Source organism: Felis catus, chromosome B4 (assembly GCF_018350175.1).
Source record: "Felis catus isolate Fca126 chromosome B4, F.catus_Fca126_mat1.0, whole genome shotgun sequence".
NCBI lineage: Eukaryota > Metazoa > Chordata > Mammalia > Carnivora > Felidae > Felis > Felis catus.
In genome coordinates this window covers 81,834,329-81,850,236 of record NC_058374.1, presented here as the reverse complement: position 1 = coordinate 81,850,236, position 15,908 = coordinate 81,834,329, and the positions used below count along the sequence as shown (strand labels likewise).

Sequence of the window (15,908 nt, the reverse complement as noted above, 5' to 3'; positions counted from 1 at the left end):
GGATTCAATGCCTTTTTCTTTCCCCAGTTCAGGGAAGTTCTCAGCTATTATTTCTTCAAGTACCACTTCAGCACCTTTCCCTCTCTCTTCCTCCTCTGGGATACCAATTATGCGTATATTATTTCTTTTTAGTGTATCACTTAGTTCTCTAATTTTCCCCTCATACTCCTGGATTTTTTTATCTCTCTTTTTCTCAGCTTCCTCTTTTTCCATAATTTTATCTTCTAGTTCACGTATTCTCTCCTCTGCCTCTTTAACCGAGCCGTGGTCGTTTCCATTTTATTTTGCATGTCGTTTAAAGCGTTTTTCAGTTCCTCGTGACTGTTCCTTAGTCCCTTGATCTCTGTAGCAAGAGATTCTCTGCTGTCCTCTATACTGTTTTCAAGCCCAGCGATTAATTTATGACTATTATTCTAAATTTACTTCCTGTTATATTATTTAAATCCTTTTTGATCAGTTCATTAGCTGTTGTTATTTCCTGGAGATTCTTTTGAGGAGAATTCTTCTGTTTGGTCATTTTGGATAGTCTCTGGGGTGGTGGGGACCTGCAGGGCACTTCCCCTGTGCTGTGGTGTATAACTGGAGTTGGTGGGCGGGGTCACAGTCAGACCTGATGTCTGCCCCCAGCCCACTGCTGGGGTCATAGTCAGACTGGTGTGTGCCTTCTCTTCCCCTCTTCTAGGGGCGGGATTCACTGTGGGGTGGCGTGGCCCATCTGGGCTACTTGCACACTGCCAGGCTTGTGGTGCTGGGGATCTGGCGTATTAGCTGGGGTGGGTAGGCAAGGTGCACGGGGGCAGGAGGGGCAGGCTTAGCTCACCTCTCCTTAGGCGATCCACTTCAGGAGGGGCCCTGTGGCAGCGGGAGGGAGTCAGACCCGCTGCCGGGGGGGTGGTTCCACAGAAGCACAGCGTTGGGTGTTTGTGTGGAGCAAGCAAGTTCCCTGGCAGGAACCGGTTCCCTTTGGGATTTTGGTTGGGGGATGGGCGAGGGAGATGGTGCTGGCGAGCGCTTTTGTTCCCCCCCAAACTGAGCTCTGTCCTCCTGGGCTCAGCAACTCTCCCTCCCTTTGTCCTCCAGCCTTCCTGCTTTCTGAGCAGAGCTGTTAACTTATGACCTCCCAGATGCTAAGTCCCGCTTGCTTTCGGAACACACTCCATTTGGCCCCTCCACTTTTCAAGCCACACTCAGGGGCTCTGCTTGGCCGGCAGGCTGCCCCTCCGGCCCGGCTCCCTCCCGCCAGTCCGTGGAGCGCGTACCGCCTCGCTGCCCTTCCCACCCTCTTCCGTGGGCCTCTCGTCTGCGTTTGGCTCCGGAGACTCTGTTCTGCTAATCCTCCGGCGCTTTTCTGGGTTATTTAGGCAGGTGTAGGTGGAATCTAAGTGATCAGCAGGGCGCGCGGTAAGCCCAGCGTCCTCCTAAGCCGCCATCTTCCTCCAATCTCTTTGCATGATATTTAAAAAGAGGAGTATACAAAAATCTTTATTACCCAGGGCATAGTACCATATGTTTAGATGTACTGACAGTGCAGAAAAATCACATTCTTAAAATATTCGCACTATATCTCTCTGCTTTGAATCAATATGAGGATATTTTATATTAATTTTTCTGCCTACAAAATGAAATATCATTTCCCAGTGAGTATGTTTGCCTTTCATTATGGTCGATACCATAGTAGTTTCCAGAAAAAAGAGACCAACATGTACTGCTTATGGTAAGTAAAATAATGGTGTTTCTTTCAAAAATAGAAGAATAATTACAAATACTATGTAAGTTACATACAAATAAGAAGCAATGATTTAAAAGTGATATTTTGTTATTACTCCTTGTATAAAGCATTATTTATTCCTCATTTTCTAAACCCATAAATACAAGAGCTTGACATTTGATTTATGTGCTTGCACCTGCATTTCTAATACTCTAGTGATATAAACCAGACACTGTACTACAATATTGTAGAGGGATTGAAGAGTATCCTAGTGTTCTCTAGAGAAAGAGTGCCTGAACAACTCTACAAGTCAGTCAAATGTAACAGAGTTGGAGGATATTTTTCTTCGAGAATTGGCTTCACATATGTTAATATGCTTTTTTTAAATAGGAAAAATAGCTCTTTTGGAGGTGCTAATTCTGATGAACACTTTGAGCAATGAAAACTTATCATTGATAATTAGTGGGGTTTGTGAATTTTTATATGAGGTAATTGGCAAAATCACGTAAAAGGAAAAATATTATGTATTCAATAATAAAAAGAATGACTTCAGAACAGGTAAAGATATTGATTGGCAGAATTAAGAAGGATGTAGTTTGAATATTTTTATTTAAAATAAAGAATACATATGATATAGTTTTTTTTTTCCTCTCTGCCAGTGCTTATGTTCTAAGTTTATTTGGGAATAGCTTACTTATTTAGCAATTATTTAGCAAGTTGATAACAAAGATTTCCTCGGGTTAAGAGGAATGTAAAATGCATCACTAGATTTATTTTAATTGAAATATGGCTCTAAAATAAGTAACCAATTAGTGTTTTGAATTCACAGTACTTTTTATTTTGCTTTTATAAAATAATAAATTAGAGAAGTTTGAAAAAAACATGTTTTTTGTATGGTTTTTATGGTAGGATGTGTTACTAAGAATGACTGAATTCTTGATGAAAAATATAAATGCCCTATAATTTAACAACTTACTGAAATTCCTTTATTTTTAATTACTATTATTTTTGTATATGTTTGCAGAAATCATACTTTCATGTATCCTATATAGACATTTATAAAAATGGGGTCAATTTGTATAGACTTTTTTGCAATTTTGCATCTAAAATTACATTTAGAATATTTGTAAAGGGATTATATTCGTCAATGCCCTCACTTCAAAATGAAATTATCTGCATGAATAAAATTATTTAAAGAATTGATTATTTTAAAATATTTAGATCGCTTTCTACTTGTCACTCAAACTCCGCCATGACATATGGCTTATATGTAAGATGGAAATTGAATTGCCTTTTGAGAGAGGTGAATATCCCATTATATATTCTCAATATTTTTTTGCTTTTTAGAAATTTGTGTTTTTTTCACATTGCTGAACTTGTAATAGTTTCAATTTATTATTTTGGATATTCTTTAAATATTCATTTTTTTAAAAATAAATGTTTATTTATTTTTGAGAATGAGAGAGCAGGGGTGGGGCAGAGAGAGAGAGGGAGACAAAGAATCTGAAGCAGGCTCCAGGTTCCAAGCTGTCAGCACAGAGCCCCATGTGGGGCTTGAACCTATGAATCCTGAGATCATGACCTGAGTCAAAGTCTCATGCTTAACCGACTGAGCGACCAGGCACCCCTTACTTTCTTTTTCTTTTGTCATTTTCTATGTCTTTATCAGTAGTTCATAGAAAAGTTGAAAGAGGTGATAATGGGGCTCTAAGCAAATACAACTTTTAATATGAAATCTAAAATTTCAGAATTTAACTGTAGGTCTTAATTCATTATACTGGCATATTTTATACCTACAAAGTCAATAATTAAAAATGAATGAATGAATTTTGAATCTGGAACCAAGATTGTATCTAATGTATTTAAAGAAATGGATGAATTTGGAATTAGTTACAACTGAGTTGGAAGTTTGTAAGTAAGGGCGAAAAAGTATTATGGATTTTGCAGGTCAATTTTCAAAACTGAGTTGACTTCTATAGTGCTTTTTAAAAATAGTTTCTGTTGCATGGTTCTAGATTGTATCTTCAGCCTCTTAGAGTTTTACCTCATAAGTGGGTATATTTGTGAATATGGAACCTTTCATATATCATTGTCTACGTATAAAGCTAGATAGTATAAAGCTATGTATAAAACTCAGATAGTTTCTTATTATTGTACCTTTTTGTTTCTAGAATTTGTTTGACATCACAAAAGAGAAATGAAGCACCATACAAAACAGATAAAGTTTATCCTTCTGGGACTGACAGATTATTCTCAGTTAAAGATTGTAATTTTTTTATTTCTACTTCTAAATTACATGTTGAGTATGATAGGAAACTTAACCATCATTGCCCTCACACTACTGGATTCTCATCTCAAGACCCCAATGTATTTCTTCCTATGTAATTTCTCTTTCCTGGAAATTTCATTCACAAGTGCTTGTTTCCCCAGATTCCTAATCACCATTGTAACCAGAGAAAAGACCATTTCCTATAATGATTGTATATCTCAGTTATTTTTCTGCATATTATTGGGGATTATAGAATTTTTCCTTCTGGCAGCTATGTCCTATGACCGCTATGTTGCCATCTGTAAACCTTTGCATTATACATCTATCATGAACAGCAGAATTTGTCATTAGCTTGTACTCAGTTCTTGGGTAACTGAATTCCTGGTGATTTTCCCTCCACTGATCTTAATTCTTAACCTGGATTTCTGTGCCTCAAACATCATTGATCATTTCATTTGTGACATTTCTCCTGTCCTGCAACTTTCTTGCTCAGACACACATTTCCTAGACCTGATTGCTTTTTTCTTAGCTGTGATGATCCTTACTGTCACATTGTTCTTAGTAATCCTTTCTTACTCTTATATCATCAAGAAAATTCTAAAATTCCCTTCAATTAAGCAAAAGAAAAAAGCCCTTTCTACCTGTTCTTCTCACATGATTATTGTATCCATCAGTTATGGTAGTTGTATATTCATGTACATAAAGCCATCTGCAAATGAGTTACTTCAAGCAAAGGAGTAGCTGTGCTCAATACTTCAGTTGCCCCTTTGTTGAATCCATTCATTTATACTCTGAGAAACCAGTAAGTTAAACAAACCTTCAGAGACATATTTAGAAAGATACTCTCTGCTTCAGACAAGTAATACTGTTTTTGAAATAATTAATATGAAAACATCAAAAAAAAAAAACAGTGAACAAAAACTGTTTAGACACTTCTAGTTTAAGAAATGATCTTTTGGCACAAAAACAGACACTCAGATCAATGGAACAGAATAGAGAATAGAGAACCTTTCTTCCCCCTACCCCCACCCCCATGTTCATTTGTTTCTTAAATTCTACATATGAGTGAAATCATATGGTATTTGTCTTTCTCTGACAGACTTATTTTGCTTAGTATAATACTCTCTAGGTCCATCCACATTGTTGCAAATGGCAAGTTTTCATTCTTTTTTATGGCTGAGTAATATTCCATTCTACATATATACCACAACTTCCTTATCCATTCATCAGCTGTTGGACATTTGGGCTGTCTATGTAATTTGGCTATGTTGATAATGCTGCTATAAACAAACATCAGGGTGCATATATCCCCTTGAATTAGTATTTTTGTATCCTTAAGAAACCATTATTCTAGAATTATGGAGAAGCTTAAAAAAGAGTATATGTTATTGAGCTTTTATAGGTCTTTTCTATAATCTGACTTCTCCCTGCTAGTGTACATTAAAAGTAATTATAACTCAAGCAGAACAGTTTAGTATCTAAACCATGTAGTTTTGAATACTGGCTCAACTACCTGAAAACTGATTCTTTAAGATAAGTGTATGAGACAGTTTCACTGTTGGCTTTGCAACAGAAGTATTCCTCAGGGGCTAAGTTGATATAATTATATTTGACTCTATAAGATAGAGAATTATTGATCAGTGCCCTTCACAATTACGTTAAAACCTATGAGCTAGTCATAAATAAAGTAACGATGATGTCTATGTAATTTAAATTCTCTTTAATTAATAAGGAATTAACAGGCATGTCTGAATAAGAGGGAGATGTTGTAGCTGCTTAATTGTAGTATGGAGATCATGCACCTTAGTTTTCTCCAATCTGTGGAATTCCTAAGTCTTTCCTTGTTTTTCATGACCTTAATGTATTTGAAGAGTACTGATCAGGTATTTGGTAGAAAGCTTGCCAATTTGGTTTGTCTAATGTTTTCTCATGTTTATATTGAGGCTGTACATTTTTGTGGAGAATGCCATGGAGGTGGTATCCCCTTTTTAGGGTATTGTATCAGGGAGTATATGATATCTACGTCTTATTACTGATGTTAAATTTGTTAACTTGGTTAATGAGTGTCTTCCAGTTCTTCCTATCATAAAGTTCTCCTTTGAAATTATTAAGTATTTTGGTGGAGAAACTTTGATATGTGTTGCTGTGGTTGTAAATTGTGGCAGAGGGACAACATTCTATAATTTTATGATTAAATCTCAGTCTTTTAGTGGGCCTGTGTTCTTTGGCCTTCGTAAGTGTTTCTCATAAAAATCTTTTCCCTTGGAGTACAGGCCTTTGTGTGAAGAGTATTCTGGGATTATTTCAGAATAGTTACTCTTCCCTATCCTTGCCTGAGTCAGGGGGAGATCCTTGGTTTTTCAGCTTGAGAAACTGGTGGGATTAGTTGGAGGCAAAACCTAAACAAATGTGGGGACCCCCTTTCACAATGATCTTCAGTATCTTCTAATTCTCATGGTGGTAAACACTCCATCTCCAGCAATTTGCCAAAATGACTATTAGTGGAACCATTACCTACATGTAGTTCCAGTGATTTATATTCTATGAAAGTAGATCTCACCTGTGACTCTGGACTTTCCAGTCTCTTCAGATTTCAGGGTGTTGTTTCTGTGCAATTTCACTTCTACAATGGGTAAAGTTCAAGTAAGTTATTGACTTTGATAAAGCAGAAGTGATGACTTTCAAACGCTAAGTGATGGAACTGAAGCAGGAAGTCCATAGGGTTTTCTATAAAGGTGCTTATGTTGTCTGCATAAATAAAGTCAGTTTTGCTTCTTCCTATTTAATATGAATACTTTCTTCCTTTTATTTTACTTTACTACATAAATTAGAATCTACAGTACAATGTAGCAAGAGTGACCATCTTGATCTTACTCATTTTCTTAGGATGAGATCATTCAGACTTTCACAATGAAGTAGTATGTTAGCTATAGTATTTCTTTCCTTTTTCTTTTGTTTTTTACTATATTTTGGATGTCCTTTGGTATCGTAGACTCTGGGTCTAGAGTTCTTTCTTGTCTAGCAAGAAAGTGGGACACAGGATTAAAATCAGGGAGATGGCTAATGTCCAAGAGAAGACAAGAGCCCAGGTTAAGGGTCTTTGCTCTGTTTTTATTATCAGAAGGTTCACAAAACATGGTGATGGATATGCACAAAGAGACAATGAAACTGTAAACATTAACTCATGGATGTGAAGAAAAGGGGGTTTTGAAGAAATGTGGGGTTAGGGATTTGGGTTAATATAAAACAAAATCCTGACGCCAGGTAGATGGTTGTTAAGGGCAGACATGAGGCTCTGCCTCGGTTTACCTAAAATGGCCTAGGGGACAGGGAGGGGGACAAAACAGAAGAGACTCATAAATATGGAGAACAAACTGAGGGTTACTGTGGGAGGGTTACTGTGGGAGGGTGATGGGCTAAATGGGTAAGGGGCACTAAGGAATCTAATCCTGATATCATTGTTGCACTATATGCTAACTAATTTGGTTGTAAATTAAAAAAATAAAATAAAACAAGGTAAATTAAAAAAACAAAAAACAGAAAACAAAACATGCTACCGCAGGGTCAACGAGGCACCTTTCTTTTGCTAATAACTGCCACTCCAGGCAACTTCACCCTGCTGTGGTCTATAGCCCTGTTTACCTGTTTACCTAATTTGGTCCTTCCTTCCTGTGAAAGCAGCTTTCAGCTATAGTACTAAATTGGGGGGTGTTTCAGCCTTGAATACCTAATCTCGTTTACCTCATTTATCTTTGTTCTATTTTGGGGCCTTTGCCCCGCCCTCTCTATACTTATTTACCTAATCTTGTTTTCCCAAACTTGGGTGTGAGCATTCTATGGTTTTGTAATTCTTTATGCCTTGTTAACTCCATCAGTGCAGGCTCACGGAATTCCTAAGCTTGTTCCCCACAGTTTGGTATTTGTCATTCATTAGATCTACTCGCTGAGAGGTTTTTGTTTTTTGTTTTTTTTTGTTTTTTTTACATTTTAACATTAGTTTAAGGTGTACAATGTAATGATTCAACACTTATATACAACACCCAGTACTCATCACAAGAAATACACTCTAAGAGTTTTTATTAGATATGCATACTGACCATTTCAATTGTTCTTCTGCAACTATTGAGAAAAATTCCACTTGACCAAAATTAAACTTTTTATATATTGCTAGGCTTATATGCCATTTATTTTTAAATATTTACAACTTACTCATGTGTGAGATTAGTTATCTATAATGTCTATTTTCTGATTTTTCTCTTAGGATAAGGATAATTTATTTTCATAGGATGAGTTGGAAAGTATTCCCTACTCTAATATATCCTGGGGGAGCAGTGTGTAATTATTAGTATTGCTTCCTTAAATATTTTGTGGAAATTACTGGTGAATAAGGAATTTTCTTTATGGAATATTTCTTTTCTTTCTTAATGTTTATTTATTTTTGAGAGAGAGAGCATGAGCAGGGGAGGAGCAGACAGAGAGGGAGACACAGAATTTGAAGCAGGCTCCAGGCTCTGAGCTGTCAGCACAGAGCCTGACACAGGGCTTGAACTGCAAGATCATGACCTGAGCTGAAGTCAGTCACTTAACCTACTAAGCCACTCAGATGCCCCATCTTTGTGGAATATTTCTTAATTATAAGTTCAATTTCTACAACAGATATAGACCTATCATATCTTTTTTCCCCCCCTTGACTGACATTTTATTGTGATTGTCTTTCAAGGGATTTTCCATTTCTTTAATATTTTTTAATTAGTTGACCTAAATCTGTTCAAAAATCTCCATGTTATTGTTCACTAAGAATGTCTGATAGTGGTCTTCTCTGATACTGACTTCTCTGATACTGGTAATTTGTATCTTTTCTGTGTTTTTCATCTTCAATCTCCCTATAAATTTATCAATTTTGATGATATTTTTTGGGAATCATATTTAGTTTTATTGATATTTTCTTATTTTTTTGTTTTCTATTTCACTGAGTTTCACATTGATCTTTATTATTCCCTTTCATCTGCCTACTCTGAATTTTCTCTACTATTTTGATAGTTGATTGAAATGGATACTGGGGTTATTGATCTGAGAATTTTGTCCTTTTCTTTTTTTTTCTTTAATGTTTATTTTTGAGAGAGAGAGAGAGAGAGGGAGAGAGAGAGAGCACAAGCAGGGGAGGAGCAGAGAGAGAGGGAGACACAGAATCTGAAACAGGCTCCAGGCTCTGAGCTGTCAGCACATCGCCCGACATGGGGCTCGAACTCACAAACCGTGAGCTCATGACCTGAGCCAAAGCTGGATGTTCAACCGACTGAGCCACCCAGGCGCCTCATGTTCTTTTCTAATTTTAGAGTCTTAAGTTTCTTTTTAAGTTATGCTTTAGCTGCATCCCACAAATTTTGTCATAATTTTGTTTACATGGCATTTTTTCTTTGATTTCCTTCAACCCATGGGTCATATATGTGTTATTCAGTTTCCAAATAATAGTGGGTTTTCCAGATATCTTACCATAATTGATTTCTAAGTTAATTACATAGTGTTCAGTAAATATACTATGCATGACTTGAATATTGTAAACTTATTATGACTTTTTTGTCACTCAGATTATGATCTATTATGGTAATGTTTTGTGTAATACTGGAAAGAATATTCTGTTGATGTTGGATGGAGCATTCTGAATATGTCAATTTGGTCAATTTCATTGATAAGGTTGTTCAAGATTTCCATAACCTTCAACCTTTTCTATCAATTACTGAGTGTGTAGAAACTTCTGACTGTAATTGTGCATTTGAGTGCTACAGTGTTAAATCAGCTGCATTTGTCAAACTATGGCTGATTTGCAAACTTAGATTATTATGGAGATGAGTTTGGTAAAAATTTCTGAAATCATTCTGTGAAAATCAATTGGTTACATAGAATTTCCAATGAAGTTCATTGTATGTTTCATTATTATTTGTAAATTATATTAGTAAAATTTATAATATGTCTGTGTATTTTTTTTCTGATAATTTGTTTTAAATACAAACACACTAGTTCTCTCTCTGCCTGTGTGCATTGAATGATCTGGACTTTATTGAGCACCACACTGATTGAGTCATATCTGCATCAATAGATGCAAATTAAGTATTTAGATTTACATAGAATCCAACTCCAAAGCAACAACTGAAAAATGAAAAGCTTTGTAAAGCAAAGAGGGAAACAAGAACATAATTCTGGAATAGCTGGATAATTCACATTTCTGATGCCTAAGAAGAGAGTCCACTGTACTTTCAAATTTAATTAAAGTTACTATCAAATTGAGTAAAACAGTTTTTACCAGCAGATGTAGTAAATGTTTTTGTTGAGACACAATTGTAAATATTATACAGATGTTTTAGACATTCATGCTTTCAGGTAGAATTTAGTTTTCAACTGTTTTTGATTATGTGTAACTCTGTTTCTATAAACACTTATTAGAAGAACTCATTCTTTTTATGGTGAGAAAAGGGAACTCAAGCATTGAAAATTCAAATAAACAGTGAGGAAAAGTGTTCTGATGGTAAGTTAAATGATTTCATGTGTTCATGCATTGCTTGAGGAAGAAGAGAGGAAGGAAGCAGATAGACAAATATTAATTTAAGTTTTCTTAAAATATAGAGCAATAATTAAAAATTTCTTAAAGGAAAGATTTCTTGTAAGGTTTGGATGGTGCAAGCATGCTTAAATCCATATCCTTCAATGTCTGCAAAAATTCTGAAAGAGATATATTTTTATATTTTTTATTTTAAAATTATTTTTAAATTATTATTTTTTAATGTTTATTTTTGAGAGAGAGAGAGCACAAGCAGGGGAGGGGCAGAGAGACAGGGAGACACAGCATCTAAAGCAGGCTTCAGGCTCTGAGCTGTCATCATAGAGCCTGATGCAGGGCTCAAACCCACAAATTGTGTGAGATCATGACCTGAACTGAAGTCGGATGCCACCCAGGTGCCCCTATATTTTTCATTTTTAAAAGAATGAAAGCATATGAACACTGGAAAACATTTTGGGGTACCATCATTGTACCAGAAATTTTGAGAACTACCTGAGAGAAAGAAAGCATATGGTTTAATTTCCAAAAAAAACAAAACAAAAGAGACATTGGATCATAGGAAACCAAAGGCATGCCTGACTCTTTCTAAGAGAGCCTCAGATAAGCTCCAGACTCAGCATTAGCAAATTAAAAGAACATAATGGGCTGTGTAACAATCATCAGGGTAGTTCATTCAAGATGCTTTGTGGTGAAAATATTGAGATCTTACAGAAATGGCAATGCCATACTTCTAGTAACTTTCAAATTTAGTCCAAAAAGGACATTATCAATGCTTATGCACTGGGAGAAATAACTTTTTAGAATTGCTTAGGGGTGCCTGGGTGGCTCAGTCTGTTAAACATCCGACTGCTGACTGGCTCCGGTCATGATCTCAAGGTTGGTCGAGCCCCATGTCAGGCTCTGTGCTGACAGCAGGAAGCCTATTTGGGATTCTCTGTCTCCCTCTCTCTCTGACCCACCCCCACTCACGCTCATGTGTGTGCATTATCTCTCTCTCTTTCTCTCTCTCTCTCTCTCTCAAAGGAAAAAAAAAAGAACTGCTTAGAATTTTATTTAGCATCTGTTTGGTGTGCAAAGGGAAAGTTCTTCAATGATTAAAACTAAATATTGGCATTGTTAAATGTTATTCACATTCATGTGACATCAAATCACTCATCCTCAGAAAATTTTCAGGGCATGTAAATGTAAAAAGATAGTCGAACCACGTAAGGTCAAAATAGGATAAATGGAGAACAAAAGCTGAAGGAAAGGAAGTTGAATATTGTAGTGGGTGGAGAAATGTAACAGTGTTAATATTGTGTTAGTCATAAGATTCCATTTAAAGTTCAAGTCATGAATTTCTTAATGATTAAGGTTTATTTGAGAAGCATTTGTTGACTAAGTTCTTGAAGGACTGCTTTACCTGTTGGTTCCTTAGGGAGTAAATAAAAGGATTTAGCATTGGGGCAACAGAAGTATTGAGCACTGCTATACCCTTGGTCAAAGCCACTCCTTCTTTTGCTGAAGTTTTGATGTACATGAAAATGCAACTTCCATAAGAAATGGAAACTACAATCATGTGTGAGGAACAAGTGGAAAAGGCCTTTTTCCTTTGCTCAGGCGAGGGGATTCTCAGAATTGTTTTAAGGATGAATACATAGGAAAGAGTCACTAATATTAAGGTCACCATGAGTGTGAATACTGCTAGGAAGAATCCCAGGAGCTCTAGGAATGCTGTGTCCGTGCAGGAGATCAACAGCATAGGAGAAGAGTCACAGGTGAAATGGTCAATGATGTTGGAGTCACAGAAATCCAGTTGAAGTCCCATCATGACAGGTGGAAAGATAATGAGAAATCCAGCCAGCCAAGAGCTAATTACAAGCTGGTTGCAAATTCTGCTGTTCATTATTGTTGTGTAATGCAATGGCTTACAGATAGCTATATACCGATCATAAGACATAGCAGTCAGAAGAAAAAATTCTGTCGAGCCAAGGAGTATAAAGAAAAACACCTGGACCATGCAAGAATTATAGGAAATAGTCATATCCCCTGTTATAATGCTGGCCAGAAATCTAGGAATGCAAACTGTTGTGAATGCGATTTCTAGAAAAGAGAAATTCCTAAGGAAGAAATACATCGGAGTTTTAAGGTGAGGATCTATCAGAGTGAGGGTGATAATTGTCAGGTTTCCAGTTATACTCAGTATATATGTGAAAAATAGAAATAGAAAAATCAAAACATTTAGCTTTGGGTCATTTGTTAATCCAAGAAGAATGAACTCTTTTACAGATGTTTGATTTTTCATTTCTCATTGCTGACTTCTCCCAAGTCTATAAATGCAAACAAGAAACAATGATTTGTGTGAGTCCAGTATTATTTTTTATCACTTCTGTGTGATAGTTAAGAAATATATAAGATATGTAACAGACCAATAAATTAGCCACCAAATTGTACTGAATTCTGAAAATCTGTATGAGCCAGGACAAATAAACTTATACCTAGTATCTTCTTTGTAGATCACTAGCCATTTAAAATTGACTGAGTCACTTGACATCTGTATATGAAAATATACTTAAATGTGTTTTGTTTTCTTTTAAAAATCTTATAGTGTATATGAAAACTATAAAAAATATTTTATTTCTATTAAAATATTTTACCAATGACTACATGTTCTAATAATTTTTCTCAAAATAAAACAATTGAAGTTTCCTTTTTTAAATAGTTTCTACAAGTTTTTCAAGATGTTTCATGTCAGTCCTGCCTATACAGAGAATTACCAACTTAAAAGAATCAGGGCTATAAAATAAAAAAAATTATATAATCCTAAGCAAAGTAAGAATTAAACATTTCCCTTTCTGAATTAAATAATAAGCTATTACTTTTTAGAAGACAAACTTGAGTGATTTAAGTTATAAATTGATCAGAAAATGGAAAAAAAATGAGGTAAGAAATGAAAAATATACTTACAGTTATATAATCCCACGTGGTAAAAATGTAACTGCTCAAGTACAAATGTTCTGTTGCCTTACTTTATTTTTTTCTTTTAATTTTTTTTAACGTTTATTTATTTTTGAGACAGAGAGAGACAGAGCATGAACAGGGTCAGAGAGAGAGGGAGACACAGAATCTGAAACAGGCTCCAGGCTCTGAGCTGTCAGCACAGAGTCCGACACAGGGCTCGAACTCACAGACCGTGAGATCATGACCTGGGCCAAAGTCGGCCGCTTAACCGACTGAGCCACCCAGGCGCCCCTGTTGCCTTACTTTAATTGAGGGTCAGTGTTGGCGGCTTTACTTTTGGAGCATTTTATAGACTTCACAATTTGTTTCTGCCTTTAATTTTATGACGCAAGAACCTATTTCTGTAGCATGTAGGTGGAATTTGGCAGGATAATCCTGGTTTCGTAGAGTGAGGTGGAACGTACTGAAGAATAAATTCAGGAGAAAGTTTATTCCTAAAGTCAGGGAGGCCCTGATAGAAAGTTGACACAGTCCCAGTTGCAGGTAGAAGGTGCAAGTATTCAAGAGGTTCTATAACAGGTGATCCAGAAAAGAGTTGGTGACACACATGGTGGAACTAGCTCTATGGTTAGTCCCACGTAGTCAATCCATGTTAAGTCTGGAAGACCGAGACTCAAATGGTATTGCAAAAAATTTTCATTGGGTAGCAGTGTCTCCGGCACTAACTCATTGCTTAGGAGTAGAACTAGAGAGGTGGAGAAGGAGGAGCCAGCAGCAAAACAGACCCCTGCTCTAAGTTTCTGGCTGGTTACACAGCAGAACTAGAGACTAAACTTTCCTGGAATGTGGGTAAGACTCTCAAAATAAAGAAAAAGTAGTTACAGTGAAATAGGGGTGACAAAGTTGTCCATTTTGCTCGTTAATTAAGTAAAGCTCTTTGTTCATAAGAAGGAAAGGCTCAAACCATGAGTGAAAATCAAGGTATAACAGCTATAGGAAAGAGGTGAGCTGCATGGGAATGGATAAAAATTTGTGAGACAGAAACTCCTTGAAATGTAAGAAACTATCTTAAATTGCACAATCCAAGACCACACATTAAAATCCCTTGTTTTCCAGAATTTCCATAAAAACAATATCCTTCCTAACCCTAGATCCTAGGAAGACCTACTAATATAACATTTACCTGATTCACAGTAACTTTTATAAAATAAACATGAGTTCATTTTTGTAAACTTTTTATTACCTTCCTGTGGTTTTCTAACCATTGTTACTAAAACAAACAGGTATCTTTTTTTCTAAAAATAGTCACAAGGGATCACTTTGGTATGCTGGTGAAATGTAATTTCAAAAATTAATCATCTTTCTTGATGTTCAAAAAAAGTAGTCACAGGGGATTCAAAAAAAGTAGTCATAGGGGATTCTTGTAGGAAACCAATTAAAATGTCTCTGGAGAGAGATGTTCCTGATGAATGTACCCTAAAGTTTAGTTGAATAATTTTGATTAGGTATCCTTGGGAAATGATTAAAAAAAAAAAACCACATTCCATTTCAGAGGGGTATATAAGTGCAAAGAATAGCAGTGAGGAAAAAGCAGTCTTAGAATTCTTTAGGATTTCCTATCGTCAATGTTATTTTATTTTGACCTTAGATAAGTGTCTGTTGAGGTACTATAATCCAATTACATAATTACATGTAAACTTGTAAAGAAACAGAAAAAAGCAAGAATAAAGGGCTACAAGTGTATAAAATGCTATTCAAATATTTTGTTAATAAAAGTATATTGAGAATAAACAAACTATTGGGACTACACCAAAATAAAGAGCTTTTGCACAGTGAAGGAAACCATCAACAAAATGAAAAGGCAACCTCCTGAATGGTAGAAGGTACTTGCAAATGATAAATCTAATAAGAGGTAATATTCACAATATATAAAGAAATTATACAAAGTCAACATCTACAAAAGAACAAGGAATCAATAAAAAATGAGCAGGGGATCTGAGTAGGCATTTTTCCAAAGAAGACATAGAGATGGCCAAAGACACATGAAAAGGTGCTCAACATCATTAATCATCAGGGAAATGTAAATCAAAACCACAATGAGGTATCACCTTACAACTGTCAGAATGGCTAGAATCAAAAAGGCAAGAACTAACAAGTGTTGGTGAGAATGTGGAAGAGAAAGGGAACCGTTATGCACTGTTGGTGGGAATGTAAAATTGTTGCAGCCATTGTGGAAAACAACATGGAAGTCCATCAAAAATTTAAAAATAAAAATACCGTATGATCCAGTAATCTTCAGAAAGATATATGCACCTCTATACTTATTGCAGCATTATTTACATTCACCAAGATGTGGAAGTAACCCAGTGTCCTTTGATAGGTAAATGGATAAAAAAAGATGTGGCATATATATAATGGAATACTGCTCAGCCATA

General features: G+C 35.8%; 1 protein-coding gene and 1 pseudogene across 1 annotated transcript; one reads left to right on the top strand and one right to left on the bottom strand.

The window, feature by feature from the left end:
- The first annotated feature begins 3,878 nt into the window (after positions 1-3,878).
- Positions 3,879-4,840, top strand: LOC101087244 (annotated as a pseudogene).
- Positions 4,841-11,881: 7,041 nt separating this feature from the next.
- On the bottom strand, positions 11,882-12,817 carry LOC101086987 (olfactory receptor 6C76-like). Its single transcript, XM_003988844.1, has one exon. The coding sequence runs from the start codon at positions 12,815-12,817 to the stop codon at positions 11,882-11,884; it is 936 nt and encodes a 311-aa protein (XP_003988893.1).
- Between the last annotated feature and the right edge of the window lie 3,091 nt (positions 12,818-15,908).